Source organism: Opisthorchis viverrini, assembly GCF_000715545.1.
Source record: "Opisthorchis viverrini unplaced genomic scaffold opera_v5_121, whole genome shotgun sequence".
Taxonomy (NCBI): domain Eukaryota; kingdom Metazoa; phylum Platyhelminthes; class Trematoda; order Opisthorchiida; family Opisthorchiidae; genus Opisthorchis; species Opisthorchis viverrini.
In genome coordinates this window covers 746,669-764,839 of record NW_008751776.1, presented here as the reverse complement: position 1 = coordinate 764,839, position 18,171 = coordinate 746,669, and the positions used below count along the sequence as shown (strand labels likewise).

Below are 18,171 nucleotides of genomic sequence, written 5' to 3'. Positions count from 1 at the left end.
AGAACCAATAGGCTCATAAAAGTGAGCTGAGCCTCCGAACGGGACCCAAGCCGATTTCTCGTCACTTGTCGCTCTTGATCAGTTCACTGAGGAATTGCTTTGATTTTATCACAGCTTTCAACGTGTACTTCCGAGGTGCTACCCTTAGGACAGAGCAAAGTGGCTCTGTTGTGCTGTTACACTGGACCATCTAAACCTGGGTTATATGCACCAATATCATGATCCAGCAATACGCATACAGTTCCTCGGTGTTGTACCATCAAAACTGTGAGCTAGAATTTCATGTCGGATAGCGTAGGTTCAGCTACTTTTCAAGGTCACACACTTTGATGTCACATGGCGAACCCAAATGCACTACTCATAAGGCAAAACAGGTAAACAACCTTAGGGGCAGTGTATTGTGTCTACACATGCATCACGATATCTCTATTATCATGCCAACTGAACCATAAGGCGGCCTGGTGCAGCATATTCAGTTGCTTAGAGACATCGTAAACGGGAGATTCAGTTGAGTTCCAGATGAGTCTCTCGTGAAAACCAAAGTGATTTGCAAATGAGCGTATTTATCGAAATCAATCGAATTAGGGTTCAAGCAGAACTCGGGGACTCCGCCTATCGGGTGAGCTCCAAGAAGAGTGTGGGTTGTCGAGGTGTTTTCAGCAGCCTTACGTGTAGTTTCCTCTATGAAAGTTTAGCCTCTGTTGTTCTGAAGGCTTTCTTCACCGTTGCATCCAAGACATTTGGAATACTTCAGCCAGAAAGCGTTCTGATTTATCATCTCGCTATTGAAGGAACAGTTGTGAAGCCTATGTTCGATATTTCCCAAACAGAACAAAGCAACAATTACTACCAAACAGTTGGAGCCCAAGTTTGCGCATGAAGTGAGAACGGCGTCACAAAAACATAGTTTATGTACAAAACCGATATGGATACAATCACTTTTGCATGTGCTGTTTCAAACGCTTTTGTTTTCGTGAAATTCGTCCTTTGGGTTTAGTGGATTTCTTTGCATTACTGTTGCCTTTACGTTTGCGATGGCGGTTCTTCGGACCGAATCGTTTGGGAAGAATACGTGTGGAAACTTGTTTGTTGGATCGATTCCCCGGGTTCGGTTTGTGAGACCGCATAGAAGCGGGTGGTGGACGGTTAGCTGGGTTGGCTAACGTTTTTCCGGACAAGCGCTTTGATTGAATAGCCTGGAAGATACAATGGGGAAGGCAATGCACTTTCTGTACTGTTTTGCGACCGTGTTTGGCCAGGAGTCCAGAAAAAAACAAGAGGTTAGAACACAAAGCATGGGGGAATGTGTCCAAACTGATCCAAATACCAGTGCTACGTGTGTAACAATGCGACCACCTCATAAACGATCAGCGCTCACTTGAAATTACGAATTTTCCCTAAAGCCCTATTTCTGATACGGTTGTAAAGCTGTATCTGTCAACTGATAGGTCATTTTTCCTCACAGACAGGAACCTCCACACAACAGCGACGGTCCGCTACGTGTTGTGGTAAAAAAAACTCAATCGACCCAGTGAGGAGAAAATGACAGTCAAGCCCCCTTCCCCCAGAAGGGGGGGAACTGCCTTTAACAAAAGGCAGCGCAGTCTGTCTATCTCAAAATAGTAGCAGTGGTAGTAGTATAGAGAGCAGCACATGTTCTGAAAGGGTTACCCCTGAACAAGGGCCGCATGAAACTTCCAACAGACCGGTCGGTCTAGAAGAATCTGACTGGGACCTTGGATTGGCAAACAATGGTAGCGAACCAACATCATGAAAGCTGCAGTCAAAAAACGAACATGATTCGTTCGCTAAAGTTGATCTAATTCGAGATTGATGCCAAAAACTACCTGGGCTAATTGCTCGGTAGCTACGGAAGCACGTGGATAACGTCTGCATTGGTTGTTATCAAGGCACAGATGCCGGAATTACGGAAATCAATTTTCCCGGGAGTGTTGCACGTATAACAAAACGGTTTACCTAGTTAGAATAGCTCGAATTAGCCCAATGGTTAGGGCGCGAACTTACTGACCGGACAGTCCGTAGTTCGAACTCAGTCCAAGCATCTCGACTGGTTCTGTCTAGACTTGGGCAATGCGGCAGTGCCTCGGCCCTCGTCCTTTCTTTGGGTGGCATGGTAGCTAGGCACCGAAAGGGCGGGATTAACGAGGGCGCGAACTTACTGACCGGACAGTCCGTAGTTCGAACTCAGTCCAAGCATCTCGACTGGTTCTGTCTAGACTTGGGCAATGCGGCAGTGCCTCGGCCCTCGTCCTTTCTTTGGGTGGCATGGTAGCTAGGCACCGAAAGGGCGCCACGGATTAACGAGTATTATTATTATCATCACTAGATATTTGGAATGATTGGGCGTTTTCCAAAGCTCATGCGATTCGCACACACGAACAACCACGGCGTTGTACAAAACACATTTCTATCTTTGTCAATTGCACTTTAGAAAGACCATCCGTGCTTGCACCCTGTAAAGGAATGCGTCCAGCTTACGGTAATATGATAGTACGAAAGTAAATCATACAATCGTGAAGATAAATCTTACGACATTCTGAATACTCTGAACGGTCCGAATAAACATGCAATGAGCCAAAGCTAGTCCGTCGAGCAACAGGACCTACACAAAACGATGCGCTGCAAGAACACGAGAACCCGGGTTCAGTGTATCAGGTTGAAATTCCGCACTCATCATCATCATCATCGCAATCACTGACAACACTACATCAGCGTCCAACTCTGCCGTGACACCATGATTCATCTGAAAGCCACAGTGTGAAGAAAAGAATGAAGTAGGATGAGAAACTGGCACAGTGATAGCTTACTACAATCATTCCCACACCACCAGGCGTTCATTCAGACAAATCAGATTGAAAATGACAACATCGATTGGCAGCCATATTTTGCAGGGTCTCCAACCATAGACTCCATCCTGGGCGGTGAGTCGTTGCGACAGCATCCGGTACATGCCATTTCGTCCAAAATCCAATAAGGATTGGAAGTTGATCAACAGCTCCATTGACATAGTTCACCTGGACCGTGCAATTATTTCCACCGAATGTTTTAACGATCAGATCCCGGCACAATGCACTGTTCATTGGTAGCCCGTATTCTAACCTAACCATGTGTTGTCAGTTCACAAAAATCCTAAACGTTCTACTGGAAACAGGATGAGACCTGGTCACTTATACCAACTGCGTCTGGGGCAGGGGTTACGGTTCACTTGCTGAATGTGGTCACACAGCGTTGTCATTTGCGTCGGGCTGTGTCTGATACTTGGATTGGCAGTCCCGTGCGATAGGAAGAGCATGTGCCCTCAAGTCATGTGCCGTTGGCACTCGATTTGCACGACAGTGGGTAGAGTGTGAATAAACTCTTCTATGCTGTCCATTATTCGTGAAAAGATCTGTTCATCGTTGATAATGAGGACGTCCGGATTCATAGCCATTATCCATCGAAACTACCCAGAGACGCCGGAGTTCGTTTGGCCTGTGAATGAGAATTGCCAAGACGATCTCGGGGTCTCTTAGTTAATGTTTGCAGGGCGTATGTATCTTGTGACAAGCCGTGGCGTATTTATCACAACATAATGATGCTTTCATACGTGCCTAAAGACTAACGAATCCCTAGGAGACTAGTGGCCATTTGAGAGCGCCACAACCTAAATTGCTTCACAATGAACAGGAAAAAGGTCGGTACTCAGTCAGTATGTGACATTAAAGGTGAACTGGATCTCATAAATACAATAAAGATGACATTCACACATGGTTCGCGACGAAATACGATGGTCCAACCAGTAAGGACGGCGATCTGAACATGGACAAATGAGGCAAATGACCTTCTCACTAGCAGTGAACGACACGCGTGGCAAAAGCTGAGGCTCGTGAACTTACCGCACACCGTTCTGCTCGTCGACGTTTCTTCTCCAAAGCTAGCATGTTCTCCAGGGAGAATTCAACAATTGGACGCTAAAAAGCAAGAACTTATTTCAACGGACTCGTAACTCAGTGGTTTAGATGATGGAACTCAAAATGGTAGGGCTTTATATCATCTAAGGCTTGAGTAGTCAGAGCTTATCATATCTTTCTATATACTGACGTTCCTCATTCCTTATTCTATCTAATCTGAACTTCGATTGATGGTCTGTATGACAGATAATGAGATGGCTACTCGTCACTGGCACTGTGTTTGTCTTCTGACGCTGTTCACGTCTCTCTCCGCCATAAATGAGTGTCCCCGTGAGGATCTGGCCTGGAATCGAACGTGGACGGTTAGGGCGGAATTTCAGTCATGTGACGAACACCGTACGATTCAGAACATGTTCAAAGTCGTTCCACTTTTGTAATCCAATTCCGACGGTAGCACAGCTTACGCAGCACCGTTTCGCGAAGGGCGACACGCGCCTGCTGACTATCATCTGTCTGTCTATGGGACTATCCTCGCGAAACACCTCGGCTGTCTGTAAACCTCTTTGCTTTTTAGAAAAAAAAACAGCTATATTAACCACTCATAAACGTCCACTACAGCCCTCCGAATCGCTACAGTTTCCTCTTAGCGATTTACCAGACCTGTGATTGCTACTTTCACATCCATTGCCTGCCACGATCCCGTAATCTGCGTCACTGCTGATTTTCAGGCCATCCAGTAACGAGAGCACTATGAAAAAGGAAAGATAAGTTTACTGGATGTGTGAAACTTCCTTCTGAGAGATCGTCACTGGGGCAGCTAGTCAGTCGATCGGTGACCTCGTGATATGGTTTCCGCGATTGAAGGATGTCTTGTCTACTAGAGGGAGTCTAAGCACACTGCTGCTCAACCGCTCGTGACCAAACGGTTAAGTGTTCAGTCGCTGGTCGGAAGGTGGCGGGTTCCGAACTCTCTGGGGTTCATCAGATGCGCCAACAAGAATGAAACAGCTGTACAGTGCTTCTCAGCTTTTCAGTATAAATTAGCTTCACTGACAGGATGGTATCCCTATCGATTTCCTTTCTAACAACAGGTGTGCGTCGAATGGCAACGAAACTCGGCCCTGCGGAATCTATCACACTGCTCCGGAATATACAGTGGTTACTGTCCAAAGTTTGTGTGGAGACTAGCATTGGAATCCATTAATTCACATCGTCTAAGGAAATGTAGTTCTCCTTGAGTACACGGAACCCCATTGGATCACCAAAAACCTCTCCCGTTTGAGAATGTGCTTGTTATAAAAAAACTCGACATTCTATGAAAGAAACCAATTTCTGTAAGCAGACAAACTTTTAAACAAGAATATCTAGAGGGAAGACAAACCCGTTGTCCCTTGAACACAGCCGGATTGTTGTTCAACGCGTTGAGCAGTTTGAGGGCATCCGCATGGGTGGAACAGGACACAAAGGCATAGCCCAAAGACCGAAATTGCTGTTTCCCAGGTTGAAGGTTTCGCATCACACGACACTGAATGGAGTGTGAATCAGTATGAACAATATTGTATGGAAAAATCGTCATGTATATAACTCATACGTGATCAGTGATAACGCTTAGGCCAGTGAGAAAAAAGATGTGCCGGGAAGGACTGTATGAGCACGGATCTCAAACTGATCCGAACATACCACAATAATGTTTCCTGCTCCCGCTACATCTGGAGATAATGCTATCTAACCCGAGCTAAGTGCACTAAATCAAGTTGGCGCCGAGTATGACAAACCGTTGGAGAAGTTAACTCTGGAAAATTCAAAATCTCGGAAAAGTGTAACATCGCTCTCGCAAAGAGGAGGGACAATGCATGCCTTTCACATATTTCACTACCATGCTTATCATTAAGAATTTAACGATCCTTGGGAATGAGTAAAACGTATTCGCTTAGGGAAACTTTATCGAGGACTTCATGGTGGGTAAAATCCCCCAGAATGAGAAGGATGAAGTTTACACATGATCTGCTCAGGAGTCGGACTGATGTCTCACGCCGTTGGATTTTTTCTCTAAACTAGTCAAATGGCTCACATACCCAGACATCAGATTCAAAGATCAGTTGTAATATCCTTCCGGTGTCTAACTGCCATGCTACCTGAAGGAAGCACGAGGACCGGGATACTGCCAGGTTGCCCAAGCCTAGACAGGGGAAGTCGAGAGGCAGAGGTCGGGTTCGAACCACGGCCCTTCCGGTCAGTAAATTCACGCTCTAACTACTTGGGCCATCTCGTCCACCGACACCAGATTCGAGCTGGAGACTTGTGGTCGAAGATTAGTCGACAACTCAAAACGGTCAAACTACCCATCCGCGAATAAACTAGTCGATTACGAAGATGCAGTCGCAGGTGATTAGTTGGCAACGCACACCACATACCGCTGGTTAGCCCATTTCGTCGATTCGCAACCACTGATTTACTACTGTATTGGGCTTACCAAACAACCCTGTTGTACAGAGAACAATAATGAATGTCATCGTTCTAGGACGTTGTTATACCGAAGCTCACGAGTGTCCATTATGTGCACACACCAGAAGGAAACAACAGGGTTTCTGTGATAAACCATTAAAAACCTTATTCTTTGAGATATAATCTTGTGAAATCAATGTAAGGGTTTACATTCGGCTATGGACTAAATCTGTTGAGACGGCTCACAGGCAACGGCACAGGCTTACAAAAAGTGCATGTAGTTGGATACGTGAACCGAATTTCTATGTGTTAGCCGCAATCACCTGACTGACCGCAAGAAATGACCGCTTTGGTGAACGGGTCAGAGAGCAGCGCGGGCACGTTTTGATTGGCTGGAATACCGACCAATCGGTTTCATGAGTTTTAGCTCAGTGCTGTCCATTCCCAGCACACAGCTCGAAGATTTGCCGTGTGGGAACGGCTGTAGCTGGATGAGTGCATTTTATTGCAAGCTATCGTGCGTTCTGAACAATGGCTATTGGGGGTCACGCAGGAATACGCATATTCTATTCTTTCAGAACATGTTCCAACCTGCAGCAGATATATACGAGTATATCTGAATAAAACAGGCCATCCACTTTCCGTCACGGATTCGAAAACGTAAGCTATACACTGTCACACTTCTGCACCCAGCAGAGACGAATCGTAATTCAGTTGGTCGATCCAGCGACCTAGGTCAAATCAGTAATAAGAGTGTCTACTGTAAAATGATTGACTGATCCAGTTGGATCGAAACGACGTCGAACAAACTGATCAGACCTGGAAGAATACGCTAGTTGGACGTCATCATAAGACATGGATTATATCGAGCGGTCGATCGTCCGTTGTCATCTGTTATTCGAGTCAGGTTACTTATTCAAAGTGCGTTCAAAGCGTTCAGCTGTAGCATCTTTCCGATGCCAAGCTGCCATGCCAGGGAAGCACGAAGGCTGGGATACTGCCAGGTTGCCCAAGCCTAGACAGGGGACGTCGAGAGGCGGAGGTCGGATTCGAACCACGGACCTTTCGGTCAGTAAATTCGCGCTCTAACCACTTGGGCCATCTCGCCCCCACTTATTCAAAGTGCACAGTCGAGGCAGAGTGGAGACCGCCGAAGGCTAGTGCTGCCTCATCGTTCCGGTACATGTTCCTTCGTCGAACACACTGTGACCGATAAGAAGGCGTTCCAAAGATGCTTTTTAAAGTGGGAAGCGACGGAAAGGCGTTGGAAGTGATCAGAGAGAAACAACTTAGCAGCCATTGTGACCGTCACATAGCAGCACTGATGCCTGTACACAAGCCGAAGCAGAACGTCCACAGATGTGCGGCAGTCTCGTTCGAACAAATAGCATTTGACGGTGGTCCAGAAAAGCTTAGGAATATGCCTGACAACAGACAGTTATGCAAATGAAGTTGGTTGTTCTTATTTCATCCAATCAGATTGCGCTTAACAACAGGTAACCCTGAGTGCAACCAATTTCTGTTTATATTGACATGCGAACTGACATGAAATAACGGACAGGCATTCACAGGGGAAAGTGTTGGTGAACATTGTTTCACAACCGTTGTAATAAAGGAGGGCGTCAATGTGTGCAGGAGCAGCGAAACTCAAACGAAGCAAACGGATCATCAGCGTCAAGGCTGACAAAACAGAATAAACGGTCGATAAGAACTAAGATCAGTAGTAGCTTCAACTAGTTTCGGATACCGAATAGGGGCTTCGGTAAAACAAGAGAACTGAAAGTAAACAGCAATTTCGAGAACTGGTAACTTCAAGTTTAAACAAGACTGTTCAGCAGTGTGATCTGTGAATATCGCCCTCCACGAGAACAGGGCAAGCGGTGCGCATTAAATCACACTTTGGGGTTGGCTTGATCAAACCAGACTCCATGTGGTGGCACAGAACAAAGTGGGTGAAACGGCAAACAAACCTCTGTTATTCGACGTTTCTTCCCTTTATCAGATAGTATATCGGCACAAATTTGTCGAAGGTCTTCATCGGTGACGGTCAATGGGAGATTGCGTAGACATAAACGCAAATCGCTAATGAAAATATTTGGATTCTTTAGCTTTGCTTTCTTTTCGTGAAGAAGAGCTTCTCGTTTGGCGAGATCTTGCGCAGTCAGTCCCTCCGCGGCTGCCGTGCCAGGACGAATCACTGTGAGAAGGGGGAAGAACGTTTCGGGAAAGATTGAGCAGAAAAGGTGATGAGTCGGGAGCCTGTTTGATGAGTGATAAGAAAAACTAAAAGGGATTCTGGCCTCCCAGACTGTCCCATTTTCTAGTGAACTAAACTTTGGTAGCTGGAACCAACGTACCGTTGGCACATGGTTTACAGCCGGTAAAGTGAACTGAACCGACTCGCCAGACCATTTAGAGGTTCCCAACTTATCAAATTAACGCACACGGCGAAATCTGTTACTTAAAATGACGCGAGCTGATCCGCAGGCAGCCACTTAATGAGTCACAATCTGGATCGAACGCGCACGAGTAAAAATGGAGTATTTAGCAACCTTATGAGTAGTGCATTACGTCCACACAATGTATCGCAACATCTCGAGTATGGTGCCAAATGAAAAACGAGGCAGCACGGTAAAGCACACGCAGTTGATTAAAAACATGATAAACGAGAGATTCAAGCAGGGTTCCAGGCGAGTCTCCTGTAAAAACCAAATTGTATTTCGCTAATAATACATCTCAATTTCCAAGGGGATTTTCGACTGACTATGCCAAATTTTGTGAGATTGTGTCACTATTCGCCATTGACTTTAGACTGCACTACTTGCCGTGAATTGGATTTGAAGGTGAGTGAAGATTACGATGGTGCTCTCAAAAAAACGGGGTCAAAACAAGCAAGAAGAAACGAAGGACTTTAAGAGAGATGATTCAAGTCATCAAGTAACTCGGGTCGTTTACAATGAAGCCAAACTCACTACTTGTGATCAGTAGTGAAGGTATCCGAACAAACTCAGTAGTATGCAGTCATCATGAGAGTGGATACAATGTTTCGGAGTTCAAAAACCCTCCCCCCGTGATGGACTTTGTGAGAAAGACCACCATGTAATCAGTTAGGGCTGTACGTCCTCGCTTCTAAGTTTACATCGAAAAGCAAGATGGGTCCTTAGTCGGAAATGGCCTACTAAATGATGTACCTTTAGGATCCCGAATTCTAGCCACAAGACAAACAGAATGAAACAGCTGACAGCGACGAGGAAAACAGTATTCACCATGAAGTTTCCGTCATGTCCAAACGAAAGATGATCGAGGAAAGTTAGAAATACTTTTTGCTACTGGAACCTGAATAGAAAGATGTCAAAATATCCGAACAGCTCAATACTACCTCAGTGCAATACTAGAGAACAAGGAAGGTCAAACAACAGCGAAAAAGCACCAGATTGTGAGCTTACATCCGACCCGAGCCAGGTGTAAATTCCGTCCCGTCTGATGCAGATGATCGGCTTGGTTCAAAGCCGGTCGGTTTGAGTCGGTAGACTCTGCTGTTGTGTTCTTCGTAGATTTCAGTTGCTGTACCTCTTCTCTGGATATCGCCATGGACAAGTGCATTGTCCGGTTGTCCAGAGTGAAACGAGCTGCATTCTAAATTAGAGAGAAGTTATGATTGTAAAAAGTAGGGGGCGAGAGGAGATGACAGGGTGGATCTTGCTCCAGTAAAAGAGCGTATTAAGAATGGGAGGTGACACCAGAATGCACAGTCACGTGACATGGGGATAAAGAGCGGTTTTAGGGCAACGCTGTCGCTGTCCCACAGGGTCGGCCCTGTGGGAAACTCGCATCTAATGAATTTCCATGATCCTAGTGGAGTAGCCCAGCCGTAGCGCTCTTCGATGAACAAGTATCATGCAACCTGAAGGAATGGGGGTGCCCATATAAGGCTAGATTACCCGGTGGAAAAGTCACGGTTGGGTCCGGATTATCTAGTCAGTAGCTAGGCTCGCGCTTATCCTTGTGGGAAATCTAATTGCTAACAAACTTGTGGGCTGAAAATGCAAGCCAAAGCGCGAATCCCTCTGAAATGTAGTAGGACCGGCCATGTAACGCCTTCCAAAACTGTAAGGGCACACATTCCTTCTTAGTGGGGTGACGCTGATGCGCCATTCTTGGGTGAGACCGTAAGGGAGAAAACAGCGCTGAGTTATTCTTCGGGGGTCCAGAACGTTAAGTCATGTCTGACAGGGAAGGTGGAACCACGGTGCATGACGGCAGAATGCAATGCATTAACTCCCTGGTCCCAAAATACATCTAAAGAACGTGACAAGAAAAAGATATCATTTCGACATCCACCTCCTAAGCAATCGCGCTTTTTCACACCCCAAAAACATCATACGAACGAGCACAGGAATCCGATGAAAGCTTAGAAATTCACCAGCTGCATAAACTAGTCAGTGGAGGACAAGAAGTCGAAACGGTTAACCAAAGTAACACGTTCCCGATCACTCTACGCCCACCTGACGAAACTGAACAGTCCGTGTGGATGAATTTTTCGGCTTCATTGAGATAGATATACAGTGTTGATGATTTAGCTACCCGGTAGAAAATAAAGCTCTTTTGCTGAAGGCTTCAATCACGTCCTCCCTAAACCCGGATAATCTGTGAAGTTGTCTCGAAGTGTCAAAGCGAACCTAAAGCTGTATCATGTGACCTTAACGGTACTAATGTGCATCAAGTCAAGAGTGCCAGTACCGCGAGACCGGAATTTCTTAAACTCGCTTTTGAGTATTGGGTAAAAAATGATCAATCATTCTCGGTGTTCTACAAAGATGGTGGCCATAGTCCAATTCAGGATTTGGTTTTGTTGCCCCGTAATCGAAGCAGGAACCTATGGACATCTACAGTGCGTATGAGCAGGTTGGGATGTATCAAGCAGATGAGCAGCTCGCAAAATTAGGAAGTTGTGATACTCCATGTAATCGGTTAGGCGGTGTACTTAGCGCACTATTCACCAAGACAACAATTTCAATTCGAAAATTGGAATTCGGGGCAGAACGACATGAATGACGAATGGACACAACGTTACGGAAAGAAAACCCCCACTCCGGAGCATTATCTAGCTACAGATTACCTACGACTGTGACGTGAATTCAGGGAGATGGAGTGGTGACAATGGATGGACGACAAGTAGCCGAGTAGCCGAATGAAAGAGTACGGAAATCGGACATTCCGAATCACAGCCTGAAGAATAACTGGGGGAAAGATGGCCGACCGCAAGGTCCGTGGTTCGAACCTGCATCATGACTTCTCCTGTCTAGGCTTGGGAAACCTGACAGTATCCCAGCCCTCGTGCTCTCTTCGGGTGGCATGGCAGCTAGGCACCGAAAGGATGCCATAACTGAACGATTATCATCATTATTAGTATCAGTTTTTAAATCTACAGTTGCTATATATAGCAACTTCCTATCAAGACAGATTAACACGGAGAAATAGATGATCTCTCAACTAGCGACTTTTGTCACCGGTACAGTAATAACCTCAGGAGAGCTATATGGAGAGATGCCACCTCCTTGGGGGTTCTCACCTACTACGTATTACCAACAAATCCCCAACCTACAAGGGATGGTAATCACCTTCGAAGGGATTACTGGAAATATATCCTAACCGGCAACCGATAAAGGTCCAGTTACCAAGAGGGCTGCGATCGCAGTGAGAAAGAATAAAAATCGGCCTGACGACCCCCCCAACCAGCACTGAATAGCTGCTGCGTGCGCGAGTTGATGCGAGATCATGTGACCGGTTAAAGGATGATAAGTGCGCTTCTATAAGGCCGCTAAACAACACTGTCAAACCAGTTAGCTTGTTTAGAAAACGCGATTAAGTTTTACGCAGAGACCGAAAGCGATGTATTGCCAGCCGGAGTGATTTGAGTGCCTAGGTCTGAAAATGGATGGGTAAAAAGTGACAGGGGACTGCTTTCAGAAATCGGAAACCTTACAGGTAAGGCACGACAAAGTGATAGTTTTTCCTGTGAATAACCTTCACCTTTATTGATCAAAAGCCAAGCACTTATCTATTGTATTTGATCCCATACATCACCCAAAGTGTTCAGCTGTAACACCCTATCGGTGCCTAGCAGCCACGCCACCCAAAAAGAAGCACGAGACCTGAGACACTGTCAGGTTGTCCAAAAAAAAACAAAAAAAAGATAATCAGCCAGCTGTAACACCATTTCGGCGCCTAGCTGCCATGCCACGCGAAGGAAGCACGAGGGCTGAGATACTGCTAGGTTGCCCAAGCCTAGACAGGGGAAGTCGAGAGGCAGAGGTCGAGTTCGAACCTCGGACTTCCGGTCAGTGAATTTGCGCTCTAACCAATTAGGCCATCTCACCCCCAGGTTGGGATACTGTCAGGTTGTCCAAGCCTAGATAGGAGCAGTCGAGATGCTGTGGTTGGGTTCGAATCACGGAGCTTTAACCCACGTTAATGCGGTACTTCCTCTCCATATGGGATTTGAGAAGACAAACATGGGTTGTGTTAAAAAGAGGTGAACAGTCACATGGGGGCATTACGGGGAGGTGGAATTAGTACAGAGGCTGTTAGATTAAGGGAGTACTAAGTGCCACGAAGTTGGGTCTGAGAGATCTTCAGTGGGTGTCTCTACCAACTGCCTCATATCTGTTTGTTTGTGTGAGCATGCAAGCCGACCATAAAGTGTCGGTCGACTGATCCTGTAAACGCAAATCAGTCGCTGATTTGTACACTAGCTTGCACGAAACCAATCGCGCTCGGTTTTCAGTGTGAACCTAATTCCTGTCCGGCTGATGTTTATTCTGTCCAAGTGTGCCCCCCTTGTGATGTTGATTAACACAGGCCAGCACTGAGTTGTCAAAGACAGACCTTTGAAGTACAGTAGGGTTTTATCGAAAAGTAACAAGCTGTACCAATCAAAATGAACCTTTTAATCACATACGAAGAAACTTGCCTGGGGTTCACAACTGTCAGCTAGTACGCAAGCGGCATCTACAGCTCGAGTGAACTTGACAAAGCCCGTGCCACGAGAATGCGAGGTAACAGGATCCTTTACCACCTTGGCGAATTCTAGGGCCCCAAAGTCGGCGAAAAAATCATACAGTTTGTCGTTGTCCACATCAAACGATAGATTTCTGAAGAAAGTGAATGGAATGTGGAATAACAACATTCAATAATAGACTAGGACTGATGCATACAGCGTGCCCAACAACAAAGAAGTAGATGCGGACAGAGTTACCAGAGAGAGATCCCTGATAACCAATACGACAAGGATAGAGTAAAACGGACCAGATATGTTCATGAATACTCCCCACTCAACAATAAACAGGGCGAATTCAGCTACCGACCGTCACGTCAGCACCATTATCCCAGCGAATAAGACATCGAAGTTCACACTGTAAAATACGCTCTCCAAATAGTTGCTACTCGATGCTATTGACAGTATCTTAAAGGAAAACCGCTCAAAGCTTGGGGATCTTCAAGAGCACAGTGCATGTATCCGAGCGCAGTCAGTTGCTGAATACATATTCGTTTTCCAGCCCAAATATGGTAACTTGGAGAGTCATCGCGTTAGGAACGCGGAAGGCGGAATGTGCCAAGATCTTCTCACACAACTGGAACTCAGGAACTTGGAAGAGGAGTGTGGTAACATTGTGAGCTCTTAAACGGATTTCTAGTGGCAGCGACTGCTTTAGCATGGACCCGTATTTAGCCTTGTATGAAGTGCATGGTACCTGAATGTTTCAATACAACCCATCTGATGAGCATAGCTCATATGCCATTCGTGAGCCCCAAGGTGATAATAATTGTAGCGTGAAGCACGCGCACTAAGAGGCCTAGAAATAAGGTGGGCTTTATTAGCCTCTGACATTTTGACCGTCACGAGTTTAGCCTTGCTACCACTCATTAGTACATCGGTTAGCTGTTTGCCGCATTGCTCACCAATCTGCTGCTTTGCTTCGCAGCCGTGATGTCTCAAGTGTGAACTGAACGATGTATGACTTGTAGAGGTTGAAGATCGCCGACCCAACCGCACTTTGGTCAATTTCTGTCCGTTATAAAAGCACCTGTTTATCGAGAAATACACTCATTTGCAAATCCATTTAGTTTTCACGAGACTCAACTGAATCTTTCGTTTATGATAGTCTACAACTGAATGTACTGCACACAGTCCAATTTGGGTTCAAGTAGAACATAAGATTGACGGAAACTCGGGGATTGCGCCTACCTGATGAGCCCCAAGAAGGGCGAAACCTTGCCAATCCAGGGCGAGATGGCACAAGTGGTTGGAGCGCAAATTTACTGACCGCAAGGTCCGCGGTTCGAACCCGACCTCTGTCTCTCGACTTCCTCTGTCTAGGTTGGGCAACCTGGCAGTATCCCAGCCCTTATGCCTCCTTCATGTGGCATGGCAATTAGGTAGAGTTTTCAGCAACCTTGTGAGTAGTCTCCTGTTTATCGCGATATGAAGTTGAGTTGGGCGATATATATCGTGACAGAGACCAGGGAGATTCAGCCAAAATGACGCAAATTTGGTGCCGTTTTGCCCAGATTGGAACACGGGTGGTGGGTAGGGATGTTGTAACACCCAGTAGCCACTACATCCCCTCATTTATTGTTGATAATGATAGTAACAAAGTGATTTTACAAAGCGTGTCCACACAACGTCTACAATATTTGCATTTGAGAGATGTTATGGACATTGAGCTACGGCAGTGATTTATGGGGCGAGATGGCACAAGTGGTTAGAGCGCGAACTTACTGACCGCAAGGTCCGCGGTTCGAACCCGACCTCTGTCTCTCGACTTCCTCTGTCTAGGTTGGGCAACCTGGCAGTATCCCAGCCCTTATGCCTCCTTCATGTGGCATGGCAATTAGGTAGCGGAAGGGTGCTACAGCTGAGCGATTATTTATTATTATGAAACTTGCCGTTTGAACAGTTCATTAGGTATAATGACCATTGAGAAGCATAGAAAGCTGAGTCATTCACATGACTGAGTTCACGAAGGCCACATACATTCAAACTAAATGGTTCGGGGGGCGAAATCGTGCACTTTGGTAAGAAAGGATAAAAAACGTCGTAGTCCCTATGTAAGCGCAGTGAAACCCCAGTTAACAGAGTCCCAATCGTGAACAAAAACTTTTTTTTAGAACATATGCGTTTATCCTTTAACTCTAGGTAAACAACGATGCAATCGGATAAGAAATTGGCGAAACAGCGAATTAAGGGGACTGAACAAATATGGTCACCATTTGGAGGATGGTCACGGGGGAAATTCTATTTGTGTTGCCCATGTATCCACATAGTAGTAGCTCGGGTGCGTTTGCTGGTATTTGATCAGGTGACCGTTGATCTGTTCGCCGAGCTTAACTCGCAAACGTTTCGATTTGCAGTCGGGGAGATGCTGTCGGTGCAAAGCTGAGTGCGTGCTGACTGGAAACAAAACGTTTTCAAGCCAGTTGCCAAGCTTAACGAACAGATCAACGGTCACTTGGTCAATCAGCAATTTTAACTGCGTTGTGGTGCAAAAAACGAGTGGTATCATCCCCCTCATAGCACAAAACTACTATGTGTTGGCGTGAGTAATAGGTCGAAAATGAGCTTGGTCAAAGTGGCGTCGACTAGAGAATCCCAAGTTGAGATGGATATATCGGGTGGGGTTTGGACAGCGTGCATGCCACATCCAACGTCATACGTTTGATTTTATCAGCTGAATGTGTTTGGAATATACTCAACATATGGCGACTGAAAAAAACTGACACCAAAGACCGTCAAATGCGTTGATAGAAAGGAAGGAGCGCCAGGCAGATGCAGAGTGAAAAATTGCAGCAAGAACTGACGGTAATTATCTCTTCACGTTCCGTAGCTCTATGGCATGCAGCCAGGGATCAAACAGGACCCTAAAATCATAGATTTGTTAAAGAAACAGAGGACCATATTTGTTGGGGTTATCAATATCCCCAAAAAAACGCTGTATTTTTATGTGTGCTAGGAGACTGGATCAAGCAACATAGCTGGGGATAGATTATTGCCACAATCCGCATATCATATTGTTTGCTCGCTGCGTGACCGAACCGTAACAATATTCCGGAGGAAAGATACCAGCTGGTCTCTTATACTTACCTCCCGATGAGACACCTCTAGGAGTTCAATGTGGCTATCCACCAAGGTGATGTAAATAAATTGAATGCATCGCGTTCTATGATAGTCGGGCGAGATGGCCCAAGTGGTTAGAGCGCGAATTTACTGACCGGAAGGTCCGTGGTTCGAATCCGACCTCCGCCACTCGACTTCCCCTGTCTAGGCTGGGGCAACCTGGCAGTATCTCAGCCCTCGTGCTTCCTTCGGATGGCATGGCAGCTAGGCACCGGAAGGGTGCTACAGCTGAACGCTTTCTTTCTATGATAGTCACCACGACTCAGTATCACTTGATTAGTTTGGTGGTATACACCTTGGCTTCGCAAAACCTAATTCGAGAACGAGGGAAGTCACTCAACCGAACCACCATCTCGATCTAACAACTACTCTTCATGCAGTTGCTGGTGAGCTAAGGGTGTCAGGCTACTCTCACCTGACAAACTTCACTTTCGAGGATGTTACGATGAAGCTACATGGCAGTTACAGAAGGGCAGATAAAGATGATCATTCAGCTGTGACACACTTTCGGGGCCTAGTTGCCATACCACCCACAGGGAGCACGAGGACTAGGATACTGCCAGGTTGCCCAACCCCAGACAGATGAAGCCGAGAGGCAGAGGTCGGGTTCGAACCACGACTTTCGCGCTAACTAATTGAGCCATCTTCATGAGGGCGATTTATCTCATCTATCCAAGTGGGATTCGTCGAATAACTAGCACTAAGCCACACAGGCTGAGTTTCCTTACTAGTATCAGTCAGACCCATGTTCTGGTTCGAATGAAGGAGCGATATGCATTTGATACATCAAATGCGTATGATGATAATGTATCGTACAGAAACTTTCAGTATGGCTAAAGGTAGCAAGTGCTAACCCAAGTGTCAGCAACATGTGAAAAAAAGATACCAAACTAAGTGGCGTGCAATCAATGCTTATTAGCTTATTGGGATACCGGTGTGATTCGAACAAGAAGCGTTTTTCCGGAGTTATTTTCAATCGGAAGGGTATGAAATTTCAGTCAAAAGATAACAGTATATTATGAACATCAATCACTGGGTCTTGTCTGCCCACCAGTTGTTCAGAACAGGTCTCTCTTCAAACCAACCAGCAAAGAAGTACTAGCGTCTGAAGATCAATGAAGATGATGCACTGCCTCAATGTCCGGCAGCTTAGTTATTCTAGTTGCACGTCATTTGCCCTTAGTCAACCTCTATGTTCGGAAATTATTCTAGCTATAACAATCTTACGGTGCCAAGCTGCCGAACCATCCGAAGGAAGTACGAGGGCTGAGCTACTGTCAGGTTTCCCAAGCCTAGACAGAAGCAGTCGAGATGAGAGGGTCGGGTTCGAGCTACGGACCTTCCGGTTAGTACATTCACTCATTAACTACTAAGTTACCTCGAGCGCTATGTGTCCCGAAGTAGCCCTCGTTCCATTTTGATGCACCAATTTGCTTCAGACTGGCATACAACACAAACAAACAACACAAAATACTTTAAAGAGCCAGCCGAGAATCTTACCTGACGAAAATCGTACGGCCTTCATGCGTATCTGACGGCATGCGTAGTTTATGTGTTTCCCCTGTTTGGATGTCTCAACTCAACTTTTGCGCCGGGTGAGGTCAGGTCAATCTCTGAAAAGAAGACGGAGATCTAGGG

The 18,171-nt window shown here is 46.0% G+C and overlaps 2 protein-coding genes across 2 annotated transcripts in view; one reads left to right on the top strand and one right to left on the bottom strand.

Annotated features, from left to right (window-relative positions):
* The window catches only part of T265_06020 (hypothetical protein), a gene marked incomplete at both ends in the record, with an annotated part of 12,630 nt that extends 6,661 nt beyond the window's left edge, over nucleotides 1–5,969 (top strand). Inside the window, 2 exons of the mRNA XM_009171179.1 lie at nucleotides 2,001–2,289; nucleotides 5,846–5,969. Coding sequence (XP_009169443.1) covers nucleotides 2,001–2,289; nucleotides 5,846–5,969 — 413 coding nt within the window. The remainder of the gene's footprint in view (nucleotides 1–2,000; nucleotides 2,290–5,845) is intronic.
* Nucleotides 936–18,171, bottom strand: T265_06019 (hypothetical protein; the record flags this gene model as incomplete). The annotated part of the gene is made up of 8 exons (XM_009171178.1): nucleotides 936–1,196; nucleotides 3,897–3,971; nucleotides 5,293–5,436; nucleotides 8,327–8,553; nucleotides 9,803–9,992; nucleotides 12,574–12,750; nucleotides 13,357–13,510; nucleotides 18,034–18,171. The coding sequence occupies 8 exons, from the start codon at nucleotides 18,072–18,074 to the stop codon at nucleotides 936–938; spliced, it is 1,269 nt and encodes a 422-aa protein (XP_009169442.1).